The 25,209-nt window shown below is 33.7% G+C and overlaps 1 protein-coding gene across 2 annotated transcripts in view; it reads right to left on the bottom strand.

The window, feature by feature from the left end:
• Positions 1 to 25,209, bottom strand: part of ADAM10 (ADAM metallopeptidase domain 10) — a 146,696-nt gene that overhangs the window by 7,369 nt on the left and 114,118 nt on the right. For both annotated transcript variants that reach the window (XM_020981811.2, XM_020981798.2), the window contains exons 8-14: positions 23,844 to 24,027; positions 17,089 to 17,252; positions 14,844 to 15,027; positions 12,702 to 12,852; positions 11,591 to 11,774; positions 7,557 to 7,665; positions 6,757 to 6,977 (exon numbers count right to left, since the gene is read on the bottom strand). In XM_020981811.2, coding sequence (XP_020837470.1) covers positions 6,757 to 6,977; positions 7,557 to 7,665; positions 11,591 to 11,774; positions 12,702 to 12,852; positions 14,844 to 15,027; positions 17,089 to 17,252; positions 23,844 to 24,027 — 1,197 coding nt within the window. The remainder of the gene's footprint in view (positions 1 to 6,756; positions 6,978 to 7,556; positions 7,666 to 11,590; positions 11,775 to 12,701; positions 12,853 to 14,843; positions 15,028 to 17,088; positions 17,253 to 23,843; positions 24,028 to 25,209) is intronic.

The raw sequence follows: 25,209 nt of genomic DNA, 5'->3' as shown, positions 1-25,209 counted from the left end.
AAACAAGAAAAGACTTACATGAAATAATGAAAACTGAAATAAGCAGAACCAAGAGAATATTATACAAAGTAACAGAAATATTGTCATTAGAACAACTTTGAATGACAAATTCATTTTAAGTATCATAAATACTCGGATCAATTACAAAAGACCTATGAAGGAATATGCTATCCACACCTCCAAAGAAAAAACTGATTAATATAAGAATGTATAGTATAGTTTTACATATATACATATTTGTTTCTAATATAACCTCTCTAGAGTGGCGTGAAGGGAAAGGGAGAGAAAGGGAAGAAAGGAGGAAGAGAGGGAGAGAGAGGGGAAAGGAAAAAAATAAAAACTTTACAGCAGAGAAAAGCAAACTTACAAGGAAGCATAGAAAAGCAGGGTAGCTTTGAAAATGCTGAGTAATATTTACTACATAGTCAAAAAAAACCATAAACAGTATGAAATAGAAATGTATGGTGTTATAATGAATCCTCTTTATTTTGTGTTGTGTACAAAATGTTTTTTTCCCTGTGTCTTTTTGTATTTAAGTTCAAAATGAGTAATATATTTAAAAAAAACCCACACCTTACTGTGCCTCAGTTTCTTCATCTATAAAATGAGATGGTTACACTAACTAGGATCTGCAAAGTACCTTCTAACTCTAACTCCTATAAGTCTTCATATATGATAAAGTAAACCAATGCCCAGAATCTAATACGTTAAAAAAAAAAGATTTCTACTGAATTAGAAATTTTGGAATTGCTTTTTCAAAAATCATTGTTTAATGGGATTTGAAAAGCCTCAGCTATCCAAAAAATCTGGCTTCACAGAATATTCCTTAGGGTTCAAGAAGAATAAGATCTTTCTGTCTAAATTTGAAAATAAAGAAGTCAAAGCAAGAATTAAACATACTAAAATATTGTTTATTCACATGTAAAAAACACATGACCCTAAAACAGGACACTAGAATCTATAAGTTACTTTTCCTTCTTTTGTTTCCTTTTTTAAAAAACATTTCTTAGTTTTTATTTTCTAAATTAAAAAGACTAGCAATTATAAAAAAGTATATTGCCTATGAAACATACAATAAGCATGACTCAAAATGAGAGACTAGAAGACATCTGAAGTCCCTTCTAACTTTAAGTCTATGATCCTAACAGCACATATTGAAAGAGTTTGTAGCCATTTCTATGGATATTTTTTAAAGGACAACACTCACATTAAATGGATAAAGTGAACTGGATTCCAAAACAAATACTTAGAAATTTACTACTACTACCAACAATAACAGTAACAATAAATTTCTATTTATATTTCAGTTTGCAAAGAATCCTTTAAAGGAATGTTTTATTTAAAAATTTTATCAGATAGATTTAATGCAAGAATTAACTTTATATTTCTGTTGTATGTATTTTTATATGAATTTCTTTCCTCCTCCATTACAATATAAGCTCATAGCAAAACAAACAAACAAAACTGTTTTATTCTTTCTATTTGCATGCACTGGCCCAGCACAGTGTTTGGCACATAACAGGCACTGAGTAAATAATTGTTTAATGATTACTATTTCCATCATGATAAGAAACTAATACCCTCAGGGGTTAAGTAATTTGCCCAGAGAAATGAGTACCAGATAAAAAGCACATGATAAATTTTACACAAACCATGGCTTCCAGACATACTCTAAAGCAAAAAAAAAAAAATTCCTTAAAGAGAATTTTGTTTATTCTTCATATTTCAACAGCATTAGTAATATATATGATTAAGTATGGAAAATTAGTTAACTTAATGACATATTCTATTCAAGAATTCAAATTAAAAGTTGCTTCCCCCTTCCTCTTTGATCCACATATAACACAGTGCCATGCATGAATTCTCCATCAGAAAAACAAATACCAGGTGTACTTAGTTTGGGATACACACCTCCTCCCAGAACTGATACATTTAAATTCAAGTTCCCTCCACAATAAATCACTATTGTTGTTCTGTAGTGTCAGAATTGTGACCCCATTTGGGGTTTTCTTAACAGAGACACTGGAGTGATTTTCCATTTCCTTCTCCAGCTCATTTTATAGATGAGTAATAGGCAAACAAGTTTAATTGACTTGCCCAGAATCACACAGCTTGTAAGTGTCTGAGGCCACATTTGAATTCAGAAAGATTAGTCTTCCTGACTCCAGGTCCAACACTCTATCCACTGTGCCACACTGTAAGAGCATACAAATTTTCCAAATATTATGCCTTTGCCTAAAATATCTTTTTAGAATTATCTTCAAAGCTTATGGCACTTTTCTGAATACTGGAAATCTTTGTCTTTGGAGAAAGCATTTAACGTTTTAACTGATCAAAAGTCATGTGAAGCTAAGGTAGGTGAATAAGGTTTAGGTGGTTAAGGTAGGTAAAACAGTATTTTAAGGGATAGGAAAAAATAATGACTACAGAGTAATAAGACTGATTTTGTATATGTGGTTTAGCCCAGATCCAAAAGCAACTGCAGAAGAGGTGCTCTCAAAGTTTTCTGAATGATGGTAATATATATTCATTTAACAAACATTTATTAAGCACCTGCTATGTGCTTCATAAGTTAGCTGCATGGGCCTAACATCCTAAAGCACTCAACTCTGGAGAGAACAACATTCATTTGGATATCACAGTATGTAATAATTTTTATATATATATATATATACACACATATATATAATTATAATACTATATTATATATAATAATAATAATATCACAGAATCAAAGAATATGTAGAAATTCTAGTACATCTTGTTTTTGAGAGTTTTGTTACTTTATAATCACAACTTGTATAAGACACATGGATCACGATATATGGTTCAATATCAGTCTTCAGAGTCATCTCTAATGGCACGCCACAGGAATGTCTCATTCAATATTTCATCAACAACTACGTTGAGGGTAGAGTTTGACAAATTTTCAGATGACAAAGTTAGTAGGAATAATTAAAATGTTAGATGTCAGAATCAATATTCAAAATTATCTTTACAAGTTGAAACCCTGACTGAAACCAACAAGATGAAAGTTGATATGGTTAAATATAAAGCCACGTACATATGTTAAAACAAATACAACATACCCCATATATTGTTTATGAAAAAATCACATATTAACACTTGGATTTTTACATTTATACATTTAAACTTCTTAAACAAATCTAACCTTCACCTTAAAAAGCATCCAAACAAAAAAATCACTGATATTTCACACAAATAAAATCTACATTAACAGTATCCAGAATTCAAAAGATAACAAATGAAATTTATATAGCACTTTGAGAAATGTAAGATACTTTACACACCTTCAGTCTTGGGGATAAGAGTGAATAAAAAGGAATAAAATGAAAAGAGAAAGGACCTGAATAACAGGTCAATTTCTAAAGCAAGCCACATTCAACCTATATTATGACACTCAAACAAATTTATAATTTGCAGATTTCCTATCATACTTCAATTAATATTTTAATGACTTAACAAGTCCATTTTCAGCAACCATTTAAATGTGTCAAGTAAATTAGAACTGATGCATATTATAATGACTACCCTGTGGACAAAAAAAAAAAGAAATTATGGGCTAAATAACAGTAGTTGGGTGGATTTTGCAGCTTAGTTTAAACTTGCATGCCTAACAGGCAATATATCAACCAGCAGGGTCATTTCTAATGCCACAGGAATGTTCCACTCACCATCTATATCAATAACTACACTGAGGTAGTATAGCTTGTCAAATTTTTGGGTGACACAAAGTTAGTAGGAATGATTAAGATATCAGATGTCCAAATCAATATTCAAAATTATCTCCACATGTTGAAATAACAGGTGGAAACCAGCAAAATGAAAGTTGATATGAATAAATGTAAAGACAGGTATATATGCTAAAACAAATTAACTCTATAAGTCTAACACCTGGTTGACAATAACTTACTTGCAAAGTAAGTTCAATTTGAGCCAACATTCTGGTGTGGTAATACAAAATTTCATGCTACATTAACAGAAATATAGTATCCAGAATTCAAAAGAAAATAAATGAAATTTGCATAGCATGACCCTTCCAAGAATACCAAAAGGTCTTACTGAAATTTGTGTTGGTCACGTTGATTATTCTGTTCAGTCTTAGACCTCATATTTGAAAAAGGGCACTGACAAATTGGAATACACCCAGAGAACTATTATAGGAAACGTAAGAAGTTCTAGAAACCATGTAAAAGAGAAATGGCTAAAAGAAGAGGGAGATAATAAGACCAACAGACATAGATCTGTTTGAATGACTGAAAGGAAAGTAAGCATTGTGAATCTAGAAAAAAACTAAGGATTCAGAGATGAAAGCTACAGAGAAGCAGAGATGATCTTTTTGAACTTTCCTCTGGACCCCAAAGCTTCTGAATCCCTGAAAGAGGCCAAACAATAAATAAATAAACAAATGAAAATTAAAAAATAGAAATAGGAAACTGAGAAGTAACCTCTGAGGGTACATTCCACTGACTCTCCTACTATAGACTTGTGGGTTGCGACCCTTACAGTTTAAGAAACACTGAAGGGGTCATGAGTGGAAAAAGTTTAAGATGCCCTCTGCTACAGAACCATGTGCCTGAGGTCTCTATTTTAGCAATGAATTCCTCCTATTGCTAAGAAATAGGTCAACAATTACAGTTCCCTTAATTGCTTCCTCTACTTTTTGAAGGATGAAATTATCATTAAGACCAGGTAAGAAGTAATTAGCTACTCCACTTTTCTGCAGAAGCCCTAAAAGACAGCTAGATAAGTGAAGTTCCCCTATCAGTATTATCTGCCTCTGTGCCAGGTTTGTGATCTGTTTCTCAAGCTCTTCAACCTATTTCCCCTTTCTCTACAGGTGATCATTAGTCTACTATGATGAATACACTGATAAAATCTACCAAGGGAGTCAAGTAAGAAGGAATTAGAAGTTCAAGGACAAAATTCTGATGTCACGAAAGTGAACAATTCCCACAAGGAAAGGAAAAGGGGGATGAATACAGAAACTGACCAATATGAGTATATACAATGAACCAACAGACCAACTTTTAAAAGACAAAATATGAAAACAAGGGCAGGTAGGAAAAAAAATACAAGAGTGTGCAACTATGATGTAAGAAGAGTGTTAGGAATGTTAATGCTGAAAATGAGCTGTGGTTACAAAGTGAAGAACAACAAGAGGTGTTTATTTTATGGCTGTTTAGTTATACTGGGAATAAGGAGAAAGCTCAAAGCAGGTATAGGATCACTTATCAGGACAGATGGGAAAATGATAACAGATGAGCAAAAGAAGGCAGAGCCGCTCAGGTCTTACTTTGTTTTCTCCACCAAAGAAAATGATCTTTGGACTGGGAAGGACAAAGAAATGTCAACTGAGAAACTGAAAATCAAGATAACATGGTGGTGGGGGAAGCCATAGTAAAAGACCAACTAGCTGCCTTTGGTAAGTTCAAGTAGTCATAAACAGATGAAATGTAGCCCAACGTATTAAAATAACTTATAGAAATGACTGCTAAATCAGAGCCAACGATCTCTGAAAGATTATGGAGAAGGGGAGAGGTATGTCATGACTGGCAAAAGGCAATTCTTGTTATAATTTAAGAAGGTTAAGAGAGAGAAGTCTACAAAATACAGGTCAATGAGTTTAAAATCAATTCCTTCCAAAACTGTAAAATGTATTAGTAAAATAGCACTTACAAACATTTAGAAAATGAAACAATGATCATATCTCAAAGAGCTAGTATGGTTTCATTCAAAACGTGTCACGAAAAACTAACCTCATTTTCTTTTAAAACCAAGCTACTAGATCTGGTAGGTCAGAAGAATTTTGCAGGCACAGTTTATTCAGACTTTAGCAAAGCATCCTTTCATGCTGTTTTTATGGACAGGATGAAGAGATGTTAGCTAAAGGATAACACAGTTAGGTGAACCATTAGCTAGCTACATTACTAGATTTTAAAAAAAATAGTCATTAATGGTTCAATGTCAACATTAAAGAAAGGCTCTAAAGGGCAGCGAGGTGGTGCAGTGGATAGAGCTCCAGCCTTAGAGTCAGAAGAACCTGAGTTCAAATCAGGCTTCAGACACTTGACACTGTGTGACTCTGGGCAAATCACTTAACCCCGATTGCCTCACCAAAAAATAAAAAGGAAGGATCTAGTAAAAATATCCAGAGGATGTATCCTTTAAGAAAACACTTTTACAATTTTGTTTAATTATTCCCAAATAATTAATATTCTTGAATAAAGGAAAGAACACATAGGAAGGGAAGGAGAGAGGAACGGAAGCAATACCAATGAAAGAATTTTAAATTACAAAGAGAGAGGACGTACAGAAGTGTTAGTACTACAATGGTAAATTTAACAAATATTTTTAAAAAGCTGTAAATAACAGATTTGTGGTATAACAGACAATTCCATTTTTCTGTTCATTGTATGAGGACATATTCAGTCTGCTACTGTCTATCAGGTTCATCATCATCCATCATCATCATCATCATAATAATTTTAAAGAAATGACAGGCATACAAAACATGAGCAACTTCAGAAAAAAAACAAAATTCAAATTTTTACACTGCATCAGAAAATTCTTCAGAGTGAAACCAATATTTAAGAGTCAACACGTTATTTCCTCATAATAACAGCTATTATTAACTATGCAAAAAATTATGATCAAGGAGTTATTATAAGGTCCATTTAAAATTATTAAAGGTTTTTTGTTTCATTTTTTAAAAGTACTCAAGGATCTACTTACCACAATCCATTCAGCAATGTTTTCATATAGCTCTGGACTAAAAATTGCCTTTTTCAGTCTAGCTAGAGGGCCATCAGCATCCACCAATCTGCACCGCATAAATACATCACAGTAGCCTCTAAAATCATTACAAGGGGATCCAGGTTGCAAGGTAATGGTTCGACCATTAAAGTGCTTATCCCATCGCAGAGATCCTGTACTTGCACAAGATGATGGATCCACTAGAAAAGACGAAGTATCAAAAACAATCTAAAAATCATTAAATTTTTAAAAATCAATTCTTTTGCAACAAACATTTACTGAATGCCTATGAAATGCATCTTTTTTTAAAGTACTAAATTCAAAACCATGCACATTATGTAAATAAAAAGGACCACAAAATCCTAGGGCATGTTGCAGACATTAATTAGACAGAGAGACATTCTTTGCAAATGAATAATAATTAGGCTGAAATGTTTTTGTCCCATTCATTTTTAATGGAAATACAAATATGTAAATATGAACAAATCAGTCAAAAAATAGCAAGTATCTGATGAGCAGATACCATGGATTTAAAACATTCTTAAAGATTCATGGAATTGACTAACAAAATGGTATTTTTATAATAAAGGTATCATTTTAAAATATTTTAAGAGACCATTATCACTACAATATAATACTCAAAATACTCATCAAAGTTGATTTTTTAAAGATGGGCTCATTTTAAAACTACAGCTTTTCTTCGTCAAAATACTACCAGAGTTCATCAAGTTGAAACTTAAGGAGAATAATTATAATAAATTAGAAAGTGAAAGTCTTACTTTTATTCATACAGCAAACATGGCATAATTCTTTATCATCTTTGCCATCAGAACTAGCACATGTGCATTCCTCCAAGCCATGTTTTTCACAGATAGATCCAGCACATTGCTATTGTAGAGAAAAATAAAGAAACATTTTTAGGGTCCACATAGTAAAATTTACTGCTGCGAGTGAGAGAAATAAAAAAGTTAAACATTCTATTATGAAAAAAAGTAAAAACAAAAAATTTTGTTTCAAATAAGAAGTCTTTCACAAAGAACACTACAAATAAAGGCTAGAACTAAGTCAAGTAGATATTTTCAGAAAGGATAAGCACCACATTAAATGCAGAATAAGAAACCACTTAAAAGACTATGAATACAGAAATGGGAAAGACAAATGTACAGGCATTACAATGGGAAATTGATACTCCTTCAGCAAAAGGAAATAAGAAAAAAATAATTTTGTAAATTGTTTGTACTTCAGTACTTCAAAAAATTCATCAGTGCAGGTATTCATCCACTGATGCAGCTTGCAACCCTTCCATGTTTAACTGAAAATTAATGAGATACTATGGCCAAAAATACTTATCAATGAGCCAACTTTTTTGGCAATAAACCTCAGCTAAGCAGTCCTTAAGTGACAGGAAGTTGTCAAGCCTATGGTGTGGGTCCTTTCAGCTTGTCTGTTGAAGTGAAGTGATATTAGACTTGCCAGAACTCATGTTCTATGGACAAAGCTTTTAGGAACTTAGGATCTCTAAAAGCAAACAAACATAGCAACAGAATGTTTAATACATTCAAGAACACAAACTAGTGGCAGCAGGACTTCCTACTTAAAAAAAAAATTACTGCCAAACTAGAAAGCAGTTTGGAAGAAATTAGAACAGCATCTTAAATTATATATCATAACCAATCCACAAGCATTTATTAGGTACACTGTACTAGACATTGGGGAAACACAAGGATGCAAAAGATAGCCCCTACTCTCAAGGAGCTCACGATCTAATGTGGAGGCAACAGGCAAATAAATACATAAAAACAAGCTGTAATCAGGATAAACAGGAAATAATTAAGAGACAGAAGTACAAAGAGGGAAATACCAACACAAAGAACAAAACAATCATCACTCCCAAGAAGCTTCCATTTTAATGGGTAAGACAATGAGTACATATATAAGTATTACCAGAATAAATATAAAAAGAATCAATGCAGATAAATATATAGTAGTTAAATACAAGGCAGTTTGAGAAGATGGCAACAATAGTTTGGGGAGTGGGAGAGAGTAAGATTAGGACAAGATGTATGTAAAGGTGGTTCCTTAGCTTTGCCTTGAACAAAAAGAGGGACTCTCAATATAAAGTATTTGTAAGAAAGCACCACATTCCTGACATGGCAAATAGCCAGTACAAAGGTGGGTACAGACAAGAGATGGAATGTTGTATGTGAAGAACAAAGAGAAGACAAGTTTGGTTCTATCTCAGATTGTGGTAAGGGGCCTAATATTCAATGAGACTGAATAACAGATTGGGGCCAAACAGTAAGGACTTTAAAAGCTTAAAGTTGGGATTACAGTGAAGAAGTGGTGCAATCCAGGAAAGGAGGAAGGACCAACACAAAAATAGTGTCTAGGAAACTGAGAAAAGATTGATTTGGTTGGATTGCAAAGAGGAAGTAATGTCCCGTAAGGCTAGAAAAACTGGTTGGGGGAAGGTTGTAAAGGGCTTTAAAGACATAACACTTCCTCATGAGCTATGTACCCTAAATAGAAAAGGCCACACCATAAAAAAAAATTGAGGAAAACAGAAGGAAGCACCTGGCACAACCCTGGCTAGGGGAAAATTTTTAACCAAAAAAGAATAAAGGAGATCATCAGAGAGAAAATAGACAATAGAGATTACATAAAATAAAGGGCTTTTCAGGAAGAAATTCAATGTGACTTCATCAAATATCTAAGACACATGATATCTAAGATATGTATGCATACATAAACCTATATTTATATACATATTTACATATAAAATTGACCAAAAATAACTGAAAGCCATTCCATAATAGATAAACGGTCAAAGGATATCAACAACTTTCATCTGAAAACAACCATGCATAAAAAAAAGTGTGAATCATCCCCCAAATATTAAAGTGCTTGTCACAACTTACAATGCTTAAGTAATGCTATTATCATTCAATATTTATTCATTCAAAAAAGGAAATGTAAATTGAAACAACTCTAAAGTGTTATCTTACAACGAGTGAATTGGCAGAGATGATAAAAGATGGAAATGATCAATGTTGGAAGGGCTATAGGAAGACAGGTATACTTCTAAAATGTTAGTGAAGCTATGAACTGATCTAATCATTCTAGCAACCAATTCGGAATTATGAGAAAAGTCACTAAACCATGCATTCTTTTCGATCCACCAGTTCTACTTCTGAGTATATGCTCCAAGGAGGTCAAAGACAGAAAAGCCACATATATAACACAATATTCTTAACAGTGTTTTTTATGGGTAGCAATGAACTGGAAATAAAATGGAAGCCTGTTGATTGGGAAATTGTCTAACAAACTGCAGAATACAAATGGAACACTATTGCACTAGGAGAAATGGTGAATAAGGAATTCAAGAAAACACAGATTTGTATGAATGAATAAGGAATGAAAAAAGCAGAACCAAGAACACAATATTCACAGTGACCACACTAAAGAAAAGAACACTGAAAAGACAGCTGAAATCTTAATTTTAAAGATCTTTGCCCCAGTGAACAGATAATAAAACATATTTCTCTATACTCAGTAAAGAAAGTAGATAAATATATATTTGGAAAACTGTGTATGTAGTAGCTGTGTTTCTTAATTCTGCTTAACTGCTCAGAAAATTAACCTTACACACAAAAAACCCCTGAAATTTTGCCAGAAAAGCATTATGATTTCTAAATATGAGAGATAATGGTGACGCATGTTTCACTATTAGGTATTAAAATATTTTCCCCTTGAGGCAGCTAGGTGGCACAGTGGATAGAACACTGACCCTGAAGTAAGGAGGACCTGAGTTCAAATTTGGCCTCAGGCCAAACACCTGACACTTACTAGCCGTCTGACCCTGGTCAAGGCACTGCCTAGACAAAAAAAAAAAGTTTCCCCTTGATGCCCATCAACTGGGGAATGGTCGAACAAGTTGTGGCATATGTTTGTGAAGAAATATTATTGTGCTGTAAGAAATGACAAGGGAGATAGTTTCAGGAAAATCTAAGAAGACTTTTATAAGCTGATACAAAGTAAAGTGAACAAAACTAGAACAATGTGCAAAGTAACAATACTGTTATGCTGATCAATTCTGAAAGACTTAGCTACTCCAATCAAATAATCTAAGACAGTTCCAAAAGACATATGATGAAAGATGCTAGTCTACCTCCAGAGAGAGAACTGATGAACTCTGAGTGCAGACTGAAGCATACCTTATTTTTCTTGTTTTGTTGTTGTTTGTTATCGTTTGGAGGAGGAGGGAGGATGTGCCAACATGGCTAGTACATAAATGTGTTTTGTATGGCTTCCCATGTATACCTGATAGACTGTTTGACTTTTCAATGAGTGTGGAGGGGTTAGAAAGGAAAGAATTTACAACTCAAAATTTTAAAAAACATGAATGCTTAAAAGTATATTTTAAAAATTATGCCCTTTGGGGCAGCTAGGTGGCACGGTAGCTAGAGTTCCAGCTTTGGAGTCAGGAGGACCTGAGTTCAAATCCAGCCTCAGACACTTGAAACTTACTAGCTGTGGGCAAGTCACTTAACCCCATTGCCTCACCCCCCCCAAAAAAAGCTATCTCCTTTAACCTGGGAAATGTGTTAAGTGGTATATTTAGTAGATTGATTATAGAGATTAAAAAAGGAAAAACATATCCTTCTGCCCAAGAGAACAAGATTAATTACCCTATATAGTTCTGCAATCAACATACCTAAAAACCAACCATACTAATTATAAGTACTTGTCTACTTTCCAAAGGGAAGTTTGAGAAAACTAAGTCAAAGTATCATAAATCACATGTAAAACTTACCCCATTGATGCAAACTTGTGTATGTCTATTACAATCTGTGAAATTTGGTTTAGGGTCAGATGCTGGGCAGAGAGCTTTAACACCATTACATATGCCTTCTTTTGCACAATCAGAATCATCCCGACACTTCTCAGACTTTGACTTGAAATTACATTGTGCAGTACAACAAGGACCTTGACTTGGGCTGAGGAAACATTTTTTTTGAAATAATGAAATATATAATCCATTTCAATGCCAGTTGTCTACTTAATATGGTACTAATACACAATTTTGCTAAATAATAAGTGTAGAAAAATCTATTTCTCAGTAAATATGGCACTAATACACCAATTTAAAGTTTCACTTCAACCCCAGATTACAAAATCTGTAATTAGTAATAGAAGATTACTATTGTGATCACTGCATTATGTGCCCCCTTCAATCTATCCACCTTTAATGAAAAGTTAGGACAGGAAATGCAATTCATTTTTATTTTTCAATTAGTCAAGTAATTAGTCACTGCAGTGAAGAGGAAAGAATGCTAGAGACATAAGAAGGTACAAAACCTGTTTCTTCTACTATTTAATACCTGTTTAAGCTAAAGCAAGACACTTGACTTCTGTGGTCCTTAGTTTTCTCATCTACAAATTAAAAGGATTGTACCAGATAACCTCTGAAGTCCTTTTCAGCTCTAAGTCTATGCTCACATTTAAATACTGTAAACAAGTATCAAAGTTCCACACATAGTAATAACATGTCAAGAAAAAAGTCTATTGCCACAAATTCTTGAAGTAATTTGATTAACAGGTTAATTACATGATTCAAATATACAAACAGATGCACACAGAAGTAAACATGGATCTACAACACTTAAAGAAAATAAAGACTTTTTAATAGTAAGGAAGGAGAAACCATCTGGGGTAAAGAATCCTATCAACTGCCTTTCCCAAGCAACTCTAAAACATACACCACACCAATATGAGTAACAGTTACAAGTATTCTTCACCATTTCTCAAATAAGAAATAGATAACAATTTTAAAATTAAATTTACAAATTTTAGTTTTAAATTACTATCATAATTAGCTCCATGGAACAATATATTTAAATTTGTAACTACAATCTGGGGTGTACCTGCACTGTTTTCCTGGTTTTAACTTGCATTTTTTTTCCTCTGGTTGGTTTGCATCATAGCAGCATTCATCCTTACATTGATCACTATAACCACAATCACATTCTTCTCCTTGTTCTACCATTCCATTGCCACAAATAGGTTGGCCAGATTCTGAGAAAAAAAAATAGCTCACATTAAAATAACAAAATGATGTACACAGTTGTTTTATTTAAAATTCAAAAATAGTTCAAGGAATTTTTTTAAAGGAAGTAAAAAAATTTTGGTGAGCAACAGAAACTTAGAACATTGAACTAGTAGTTTAAAAACCTAAATTTCTGTTCTAAGCTCTGCCACTAATTAGCCATATGACTTGAGCAAATTTTAATCAAGTCAAAATCCCCCTGGATATTAGTTTACTAATTTCTAAAATGATGGAGAGTTAGATCTCTATGTCTTGGTTCCAGTTTATACACACCTGCACCAAAAATCACTTCGACTGTAGTCATAAAACTATATTCACAAAATCTTTAAAACAGGATCTGTGAGTTTTGTCACTTGCCACGGAGCAAAACAAGGTCTTAACCAAAACACACATTTCTCTAGTTTATTCTTAGAAGCCCAAAGTTCACATATTACAAAAGGAGGTCTACTCTTTGTGATTTTTGTTGTTGTTCAGTTGTGCCCAACTCTTCACAATTCCATGGACTTTTTTCTCCAGGATATCTGGCTCTAGATCAATAACCACATAATTACGGTTACTGGTGATGTGAAGATCTTTCTTGTATAGTTTTTCCATATATTTTTCCCACCTCTTTTTAATCTCAAGACCCTACCACTTTTGTCTTTTATCATGCCCGTTTTTGCATGAAATGTTCTTCTACTTCTCTGCAATGCTCATTTAAGAAGACCTTATCTGTCCTTGCTATTCTCTGGAATTCTACATTCAGTTGGGAGTGCCTGACTTTTGGATCAAATTCCTCATAGAATTTATCTTCTTCCTAGGCAACCAAAGAGGGAGCATGGTGCAGTAGATAGAGGAATGGCTTTGGAGACAAGACAACCTGAGTTCAAGTCCTACTTCTGACACATACTGGCTATGTACCCTTGGACAGGTCACTGAACTTCTAAGTGCCTTAGACCAGACGTATTCAACATGTGGATCACACCAGAAACAGCCCACAACATTTCCAAGTGCGGTCCAAACCACATTAAAAGGAAACTGGGGGGTATCTAGGTGGTGCAGTGGATTAAAGCATTAGCCCTGGAGTCAGGGGGACCTGAGTTCAAATCTAGCCTCAGACACTTACTAGTTGTGTGACTCAGGGCAAGTTACTTAACCCCAACTGCCTCACACAAAAGAATAACATAACATAATAAAATAAAATAATGAAATTAAATTAAGAAATATTTATCAAAACAAATAAAAGCACAATAGAACATAATGTTAACATGTGATTTTCTATGTCAATATGCAGCCTCCAAGGATCCTTTTGTAGGGTTTAGTGGCCCAGTCTCTACATGAGTTTGACATCACTGCCTTACACAACTACCTAAGTCTACAAGTACAGAAAAGGTGCTTACCTACACTGGTAGGAGACCACTAGATAAAATCAGAGGTCTAGTCCCTAATCCTATCCCCTGCAATAGATCATGCTCCTTTTTACAACAGTCTCTTAAGTTTATCCTAAGCACTGAGATAAGATGATCTGTATACAGAGATTCTTGTGGTCTTTGGTCACATGATAAAACCAACTCTGATTTTATTTCCCTCTTCACTAAGAATCTTGGGTCTTTCAATTTTATTGTAACTTTTTATATCTTCTGATATCAATAAAAAAAGCCAATTTCAATGTAGTTCAATTCCTTCAGTAGTGTGAATATGTTAGCCAACTTGGAATCCTGAATTTATTTTGACAATTAAAACCTTTTATGACACGAGGGAGAGGCATAGTAGATAGAGAGCTGGCCTGGGAGTTAAGTCTGTCTCTGATAATTTCTAGCCATTTTTTCCAGGGCAAATCACTTAACCACAGTGTTCCAAGACAATGCCCTAAGAGAAATAAATCCATGATCTGTATCAGTAAACTACAGTCATTCACACTAGTGAAATATGAAGTTGAAAATTATCACCATCCTTTCACTCCAACATGGTATATACATACCGACAAAACAATTATTTCTCTTCTTTTCAAGAACTTGGCTTATGTTTCGAATGCTACAGAGTGAAAATTTATTGTTGTTAAGCTTGTCCCCAGATGTAGCTCTTGCATACATGATATAATTGCCATTTTCTTTCTGTCCTAAATTCTTAGATTCTCCTGGAGTACATTCTGTTCCAGAATCATGCTGTAAAATAAGACTTCTATGTTATACATATCAAAGAGTAAAAAAAAATAATAATTTATTAGATTTTATTCCCCCAATCAGTTGATTTTTCACTAGAGTAAGCCATGGAATTGCCTATTTTGGAGGAGTTCAAGAAATAGGAAAGATAACATTTTTTCTACAATGGACAGGAGAATGAAAAAGGTAGGGAAAAAATGGGGGAAGGGAAAGGGAAAAGCAAGCAAGGAAGAGAAGAGAAAAAGGGAAATGGGTAAGGAAAAAGAGAAAGGGGAAAGAGAGAGGGGAAGCAAATTTTCTCAAATTCTTTAAATTACCTAGGTTAAAGTTCAATAATTACTCTCCCTTCTCATCACAAACCTCTAAAACAAAATAACCTAGGGAATCATTGTTCACAGAACTTTACCTTTCAAGAATCTACTTATAAAGAGAAGAAACAAAAGTAACAAAGGCCACAACAATGCCAAGGCCAAATTAAGTCTCGCTTGTGGCCAGATCTGAGGGACAGAAATTTTCCTTTATTTGATTAATGATAATACTTAAAGGTCCTTTCTAGCTTCAGAATTCAATATATTTACAATTGACAAATTTGGAAGAAACTGGAAGGGTTTATTTTACTAAAGAAAAAAAGTAAGTCTTTAAATTCAATTTTTAAAATGACAATTTAAGATACATAATGCTTACTGATTTGTTCTTATGAAAATAGCATGGCATATACCAAACTACCAAAAAATTATTTTATAGAGTTAGAAAAAATAATAACAAGATTCATTTGGAAAAACAAAAGGTCCAGAATATCAAAGGAACTAATGATATTGTTAAACTGAACCCTTCTCAGCATTACAAAGATCTAAGACATCTCCAGAGGCCTTGGGATGGAAAATGCTGTCCACATCGAAAGAAAGAACTACGGAAGTCGAATCACTATCACTTACTTTTACCTTCTGTTGAGTTTTGTTTCATCTTTCTGATGGTTCCTCCTATATTGGTTTTAATTTTTACTTACAACTTCACGAATGTGAAAATATGTTTAATAGGAATGTAAATGTAAAGCCTATATCAGATTGTGCGCTGTCTTGGGGAGGGTGGTGGGGAGGAAGGGGGAGAAAAATTTTCAACTTAAAAGCATATGGAAGTGATTGTTGATAAATCAAAATAAATTAATAAAATTTTTAAAAAATAAAATTAAAAAAAAAAGGAAGCGACCCAAGGGCACTCAGCAGTTGTGCTTTGCCTATGGTCACACAGTCAGTGGACATCAGGCCTTCCTGACTCCAAGGCCAGCCCTCTCATCCCAAATAAACATACTAAATTAAAAGTTTAAAAAAAAATAGCATGGCATAGCAGACAGAAAGTCTTAGAACCAGGAAGATCTGGGTTCAAATGCTGCCTCTGACAATAGCATGGCATAGCAGACAGAAAGTCTTAGAACCAGGAAGATTTGGGTTCAAATGCTGCCTCTGACATTTACTAGCTGTGTGACCAGAAGCAATTCACCTAATCTGAGGGTCAATGTTCTCATTTATTAAACAGGGATCATAAATTCCTTTAGTGACTACATGTCTCAGAGTTTTTAATGAGGACTGCATGAGACAATGTACACTAAATAGTTTGCCACCCTTTAAAATCCAGATGTCAGTAAATCTCATTTTGACAATTTTACAAATCTATAAATTTTATTTATCTTATTAAAATTCCAAAAATATATTTCCTATATCTACTGTTTTTGAATGTCACCTTGCACTAACTCATAACAGCCTTGCAGTTCATTATCCTCCCCACTCCCCCCAATCTTTTTCAGATTAACTGTGATCTAGTCATGCCTCCCCTGAATTCACTTTTTGGGCCTGATATCCTCCATTTATAAAATAAAGGAGTTGGATTAGATGAAGGTCTATTCTAACTGTAAATTTCTGTTCCAATATTTTACCCTTTAATATACTGTCACTTGAGTTTTGTACAGATTTATTTTTTAAAAGATTATATCATCACCTTGCCAGTATTAAGTTTAATAACAGGTCATATAAATTCAATAAGAAAAATTGATAAGCAAGCAGTACTCACAGGAGAACCAAAGTTGTGTCCAACCTCATGAGCAAAAGTAATATGAGAAACTTTCGGTGGGACATGAGATCCATAGTTCTGGACAGTGATGATGCCAGTATTTAAGGATTTCTTTTTACCATCTGAATACAGCTTACTTTTTTCACATATTCCTCCAGAGCTTCCTAATTATGAAGAAAAAGTAACAAAATTAGTTATCTTTTCCTTACTCCAAAAAAGTCACTGTAAAAAAAGTTGTATTAAATTACACCAATTGCATTTTTTGACTCTGAAATTCCACCAGGTCCTCAACGTGTCAAATGACCCTTTTCTTTCTGTCAGGAATAGTAAATTCCATCTAATATGAAGTTTTAGTAGTACATATAAAGAAATTTTTAAGAGCAATCAGCTTGCCCCATCTCTGCTTTTTTATTGTTGCTGGAATACATAATCACTGAAAAATTATTAACTTTAAATACAGAACACTGTATTTTTTCAAATCTCAATTCCCTTTCTTGATTTCATTTTTGTCATTTTCTCTCCTCTCCTCTTAATTTAATTTAATGTTGAAATGTTCACATTTATTCAAAGCTATGCTTTATATGTTCCTTTTTATATTTATGGTTTTGTAAGGCAAATTCAAAGCGTGGATTCAATGAGAACCAAGGAGCCTTCTCGTGATTTTGAAAAAGCCAATAATGGTAGTGATACAATATGTAGTTTGTTGTCCTTGAAAGAAATATATAATGCTACATAGGACTAACATATGATTTTTTTCAAATTTGCCCTAGAAAATTTAACTACATATAAAAGCTAGAATACATATTAGTATATTCAAGCATACTTCATATACTATGAAGCTTACTTAATGAAACTGCTGATAAAAGTAATATTTATAATTGGACTTATGAGAAACCAAAATAAAAAAATTTTAAAAACCAAAGGTTAAGAAGAAATTCATTTATAAAGGAACACTTCACATATTACACATTTTAGAAATTGTTTCCTCTTTTTAAAATTTATTATACCATTTAAAACACTTTACATCTGCATAAATGTTAGAAAGGTATTCATACATAGTTTCTAAAGAAATGTAATTAATTCACCTTTTAAAATATCCTAACTGATCCATCAAGCCATTTGGAAATAATTTTCTATATGCACTAACAGACCATGACTTCACGGTGCCATTAAAAAATTCCTATTCTTTAAAAAACATGACAAATCTTTGATAGAACTATAAAAAGAGAAAGATATTACAATATAAAACTTCCTTCTACTTCCATGAACTATGCACTAGGAAATATTTATGAAATAAAATTTTAAATTGCTTGACCGGATCTACAAGATAAAGGTATTAGTTTGCTTTAAGGAAATTAAACTAAATGTATAAACTGAAATACATGTAGGTTTTCATCCTGTCATACAACTCTAGAAACAGTAGTTCAAGTAGTGGAGTTTATGTTTCAAAAATAGGGGTATTATATATACTGGGTTACTAGACCAATCCAATCATATATATCCCTTAGAAGTATTTATAAGCAAAAATAACTCAGAAAGCCTATTTAATATTCTTCTTTGCCTGATTATTTTTTTCCACATGAGGACCATGATAATAATAATATTGAAACTTACAAACAATATTGTTGTATTCACAATAACACATTAAGTTAAAATGTCAAGTGCTTTAAGCATATAATAAATCAATAAATATCCTGCCTGAGTGAAGATTTGTGAAATGCAAAGTGGTCCGATGCACAGAACTGTCAAAACTTGAATTAAGCATAGAAGACTCCAAACTGTAAATCTTTTCAGTTAAAGAGAAAATAGTAAATACATAGTTGTCAAAAAAGCATGCTCTAATCAGGTTTTAAAATGTATACTTTTTTATTTATTTAAAAGTATTTCTTCTAATTTCAGGCAAGGGTATACTTAGTTTTGAGAACATTATTCTGAAATAAAGAATTTGTTACTACTTTACTATTTAATTTCTTTAAACATATGTCAATTTTAATTACTATTGTTAGATAAGAATGTATCATGTACTTCAGATACCAGCTCTTATTAAATAGGCAAAAAACAAATATAAAATTGATAAACTACAAACTAATTTTAGTAATCTATTAGTACCAGTTTTAATTAACTATATAAAAGTAAAAATACTACTTATATAGAAACATGATACACAAATGAATCATACTCCAGTAATAAATACTCATAACTCAAGTTCAATAATTATTCATTTTATAAAATTAAGATTCATTACACATTCAAAGATAAAAATAAAGAATACAAAAGGGCAAAAAGTATATCTGACTTTAATTTAATTAATTTATTGGACACTGCGCCAATTACTATAGTTTCAAAGCATCCTCTCTGTTTGTATAGAATTCTTTAACGTAAATACACATAGGAACATTAGCACTCACAAGTATACAACTCCAAAATTTGAAATCAATGAGACCAGGATTTAGAATGGAAGGAATGAGATCATGTGGTTAGGTTCTGTACTTCTTTAGGCTTTAATATTTCACTGTATCTTCTCAAAAACACTAATTGAAAATTGATAAGCAGGAAGTAATTTGTATGTCTTGGGATTTTAAAAACATATCTGCAAAGCTGCTACATATCTAAGAATATAGTATGTGATTGTTTTCTAGATCAATCCTGGTATTTTAACAAGAAAGTGTAAGCACTGTAAAGAAGTTAAGTAGTAGATAAGAGCAGGCTAGTATCCCAGAACCATGAACTTCTTAATAAAAATGGTATTCTTATCTCTGTATCCTATATATACAAATCTGAAAGAAATGAATTAAATAATTTAATTGATTAAATGATGAATTAATTTAAATTCTATTTTCAAGTCACATTTATTGAGTGCCCACTATATAGAGTACTGGGGATTTTATAAAAAAGGAACAGGATAAGCTCAAAGACCTTACAATCTAAAAGAAAAGAATTTTAATAACATAAGTTTGCATGCAATGAGGCAAAGGAGAAACCTAGAAAAATGCTTGTAAGAAAATCTGAAGAACAGACATGGGATGGGATGGTTGCTGGGGGAAGGTGAGATTGCTAGTGGAGGTGGAGGTTGGGGTGGTCAGGAAATACTCCACTAAAGTAGCACTCGATCTAGGTTTTCAATAAAGAGAATAATAATTTCAACAGGGAAGGGTGAAGAAGCAGTGCACTGCAGGCATGAATGAGGGCCTTCCTTAATACACAGAAGTAGATAGTGCAGGCCAGGATTGTGGAACAACTACCAGTATTCCAATTTGGCTGGAACATATAGTACAAAAAGGTGTGGTAGTAATAACTAAATCTACAAAAGTAGTAGGCAGTCAGATAATGGAAAGCTAAATGCCAGCCTGAGAAGTTTATAGTAAAGGCACTGGAGATTTTAACAGGATAGTGGCATGGTTGGTTGCTTTGCACATGTTAGGTGATCAGTAAACACTTATTGAATTGAGTTAGGACTACCGTATTTCACCACATACTGCTCACAACCACATAACCGCTGTACCCTGCTCCTCCCTCCGCCCCCAGTCCCAAAATTGGTTTAAAATCTTTCATCGCGTAATCATCGCAAGGCATAATTCTGCTCATCATGCTGCTTAAAAGGTAAACAGAGCAGCAATGTATTCACTGGTGGCATATGGATACGCATTTATCTCTTGCACGTTGCGAGACTAGAATTCTCAGCGCACCCATATTGTCAGTATCCCATTTTAATGTATATTCACGAGTATCCATACATTCTAATCTTGAGCCAAAGACAGTTTAGTAACAAATCATTTTTAAGTAATACCAGCAAAATTATTAATTTTTAAAAAGCTCCACATAATGGTTGCATCCCACTTTTGCAAAAACAGCATTAAATCTGCAACAACTATGTGCTGAAATACGGTAATTAGTCCTGCATGAAGGAAAACGTCAGAAAAAATTCAAAGAATACAACACAAACCTATAGTACCTAAATCAAAAATATGCTGTCCATCAAATTTCAACCACAAAATTATTTCTTTTTGCACTGACATGGTAAGAAAGGGGTTACGTATATATTTGCAAAGAAAGTAAATTGGATTGTTGTTATTTCCAACTTTTCACAATTCTGTGGACCATAGAACACCAGGCCCTTCCATCCTCCACCATCTCCCAAAGTCTGTCCAAGCTCATGTTTGTTGCTTCCATGACAGCATCCATGTCGTACTCTGCTGTCCCTTTCTCCTTTTCCTTCAATCCTTCCCAACATCAGTCTTTTCCAATTAGTCTGTCTTCTCATTATGTAGCCAAAGTATTTAAGCCCCAGCTTCAGTATTTGACTTTCTAATGAATAGCCTAAATTAATTTCTTTAAGAATTGATTGATTTGATCTCCTTACTGTCCAAGGGAGTCTCAAAAGTCTTCTCTCCAGCACCACAACTCAAAAGCATCAATTCTGCAGCACTCAGCTTTCCTCACAGTCCAACTCTCACAGCCATATATTACTACAAGAAAAACCATAGCTTTGACTATACAGATGTCTGTCAGGAAGGTGATGTCTCCGCTTTTTAGTATGCTGTCCAGATTTGCCATAGCTTTCCTTTCAAGGAGCAAGCATCTTTTAATTTCATAGCTGCAGTCACCATCTGCACTTCTCTTTTAGCCCAAGAACATAAAATCTGACACTGTTTCCATTCCTTCTCCCTCTATTTGTCAGGAAGCGATGGGACCAGTTGCCAAGATCATAGTGTTTTTGATGTTAAGCTTTAGGTCAGGTCACCTTTTACACTCTACCTCTTTCACACTCATCAAGAGGCTTTTTAGTTCTTGCTCACTTTGTGCCATCAGAGTAGTATCATCTGCATATCTGAGACTGTTGAATTTCTCCTGGCAACCTTAATTCCGGATTTTGATTCGTCTAGCCTGGATTTTATATCATAGTATTGCATACATTTTATTATACAGTCACATAATACTCTGCATACCTAAATAACGTGACAATACATAGCCCTGTTGTATTCCTTTCCCAATCTTAGACCAATCAGTTGTTCCATATTTGGTTCTAACTGCTGCTTCCTGACCCACACACAGGTTCCTCAGTGGACAAATAAGATGATCTGCCATTCTCATCTGTTTGAGAATTTGCCACTTTTTTTTTGTGATCTACACAGTCAAAGGCTTTCGTGTAGTCAATGAAAGAGAAGTAGATGTTTTTCTGGAACTTCCTTGCTTTCTCCATAAGCCAGTAAATGTTTCCAAGTTGGTCTCTAGTTCCTGCCCCTTCGAAATCCAATCTGCTTTTCTGGTCATTCTCAGTTCACGTGTTGCTAAAGACTAGCTTGCAGAATCTTAAGCATAATCTTGCTAGTGTGTGAAATGAGTGCAACTGTTCACTGACTTGAACAATCTTTGTCATTGCCTTTCTTTAGGACTGGGACATACACTGATCTTTTCCTATCCAATGGCCACTGTTCAGTTTTTCCAAAGTTGCAGGCATATTGAACGCAGCACTTTAAAAGCATTATCTTTTAGGACTTTAGATGGCTCATCTGCCATTCTGTCACCTCCACTAACCTTGTTAGCAATGCTTCCTAAGGCCCACTTGACTTCATTCTCCAGAATGTCTGTCTCTAGATCAGTGACCACATCACTGTAGCTATCGGTGATGTTAAGATCTTTCTGTGTACTCTTACTACCTCTTCTTAATCTCAAGCCCCTATCATTTTTGTCTTTTCTCATACCCATTTTTGCACGAAATGTTACCTTGACATCTCTCATTTTCTTAAAGAGATTTCTTGTCTTTCTCATGCTACTGTTTTCTTATATTTCTCTGCACTGCTCACTTAAGAAAACTTCTCCTTGCTATTCTCTGGAATTCTGCCTTCAGTTGGGTACATCTTTCATTTTCCTTCTTTCTTCAGCTGTTTGTAAAGCTTCATCAGACAGCCATTTTGCTTTCTTGCTCTTCTTTTTCTTTGGGATTTTTTTTATTGCTTCCTCTAGCACAGAATTGCAAACACTGGTCCATAATTCTTCAGGCACTCTATCTACCAGATCTAATTCCTTAAATCTATTAATCACTTCTACTTCATATTTGTAAGGGATGTTATTTAGGTCATATCTACACAGTTCAATGGTTTTCCCTACTTTCTTCAATTTTAGTCTGAATTTTGCAATAAAAAGCTCATGATCTATGCCACAGTCAACTCCAAGTCTTGTTTTAAGTGCCTGTAGAGCTTCTCCACTTTTGCTGTAAATTATATAATCAATGATTTCGATATTGACCAAATACTAAATACTACTCAAGTTCTCTTCCAGTTCTCAGTTTCTTTGTTTCTAGAGCAAATATAAAATCATTAAATAATAAAAATATATATTTAACTGACTAACCAGCAAGTACTTACTAAGTGCCTACTATGTGCCAGGCTGTGTGCTACAAACAGAAATACAAAATGCAAATACAAAAGTGAGACATCCTCAAAGACCCTTATTTTATTTGTCAGGGTGAAGGTGGGCAGAGGAGGAAAACACTGTGTTTGTGACAAATAACAAGATCTGTAGAAAATAAATATTATGTGATTTGGGAGCGTGGGTATGTCATTAACAACTAGGAGAATGAGGAAATGTTGTTTTCCTAAGCAAATGAAAAGCAATGCACGTAAACATCTGTATTTTGGAAATGATTGTGAAACAACACTTTTTTTTACTAATTTAACTTACACAATGTTTACGAATACTGCCTAATCCATATAATCCAAATTACATTTTAAAAATCAAAGAAATAGGTAAGCTACCTGAAGGTGCTCCAACCCAAGCCAGACCTAAAACACCATCATCAAAGTCTCGATCTGTGAAGACATAGGCCAAACAGTAGTCATCATGATTTTGTTCAGAGTTCAACTCCAGGAACTTCTCCACACCAATATTAGGAAAGCGGAAAGGATTTGTCGAGTCTTTCTCATCAGCAGTTGTGTTTATCTAAATAGGAAAATAATTTAAATAAACAATTAAAACTGAAGTCACATTAAGTTTCTCAACTGACTTTAGTGTGATACAGTAGAGAAATATCAATGGATTTGGAGTCAAGAGGAGCTGGGCTCAAATTTCATATGTATGACTCTAGGCAAATCACTCAAATTCTCTAGGACAGTTTCCTCACCTGTAAAATGAAGGAACTAGAATAGATGGCCACTAAAGTCTCGTTTAGTTCTAAATCCACAATTCTATAATGCTATGATCTCTCCACTAAAGTCAAACCTCGATGCCTCATGGTGACATAGAATGATCCCAGCTTTTAAAGGCTATGTGAGAATAGCCTAGTTGCCAAAGCTAGAACTTTAAATCCAAAGTCAGTCTAACTAATTTTGGGGAGAGATATAACCAAAATACATATCAGGTGATAATTTTTTTTTTAGATGCAGTAACCCATGAAAATATATTTACTATAGCACTTAGTATCAAATTCAGAAATAGAGGCTACTAAACTTGTATATAAGGATTCCTTTGGACTGCATGCCAATTTTGAAAGCTGTATACTAATAATATCTGTTTTATTGCATTTTTATTTATTTTGTTAAATATTTCCCAATTACATTTTAATCTGGCTCCTGCTGCACAGGGGAATGCTGTAGACTGCATACAGCCCACAGGCCATGTAACTGGCAACTCTATTAAAGTACTCATTGATATTGGTGGTAGAGTACCCATACCATTGAAATTTAGCATCTTGTGAGACCAGGTTAAGACTCTGTCACTGGTTTTGTACAAGCAGCATACAGAACCACTTTAAAAATACTTATCTAAATTGGCCTATGAGTTCCTTGCCTTCAAGAAGGGACTGGGGGGGTCTTATTTATAGACACTCTAGCTTCTGCCTCAGCAATCTAGCTCTCCCATCTTAAACCAAATATGCTCTGGATAATCTTACTGATTAACAAAATCTAGGCTACTATTTATTAACAATTATAAGGATATTCACTATAAGAAATTACAGGTATGTGTAATAAATACAGAGCATGGCTTTATTCAACTGAAAAGTCAGTCTTTCAATTTTTAGTGCTGATATATAGCCACCCAAATACTTTCTAATCCTAACAGAGTCCTCTTCCTCTGAAGCTTTGAAAAGTTTAAATTCTCCTTGTAGTTTCAATCCACTTCCAC

The sequence above is a fragment of the Phascolarctos cinereus genome, unplaced genomic scaffold, assembly GCF_003287225.1.
Source record: "Phascolarctos cinereus isolate Bilbo 61053 unplaced genomic scaffold, phaCin_HiC Scaffold_3;HRSCAF=262, whole genome shotgun sequence".
Classification (NCBI taxonomy): domain Eukaryota; kingdom Metazoa; phylum Chordata; class Mammalia; order Diprotodontia; family Phascolarctidae; genus Phascolarctos; species Phascolarctos cinereus.
The sequence above is the reverse complement of the archived record's forward strand: the minus strand, read 5'-3'. Positions and strand labels throughout refer to the sequence as shown.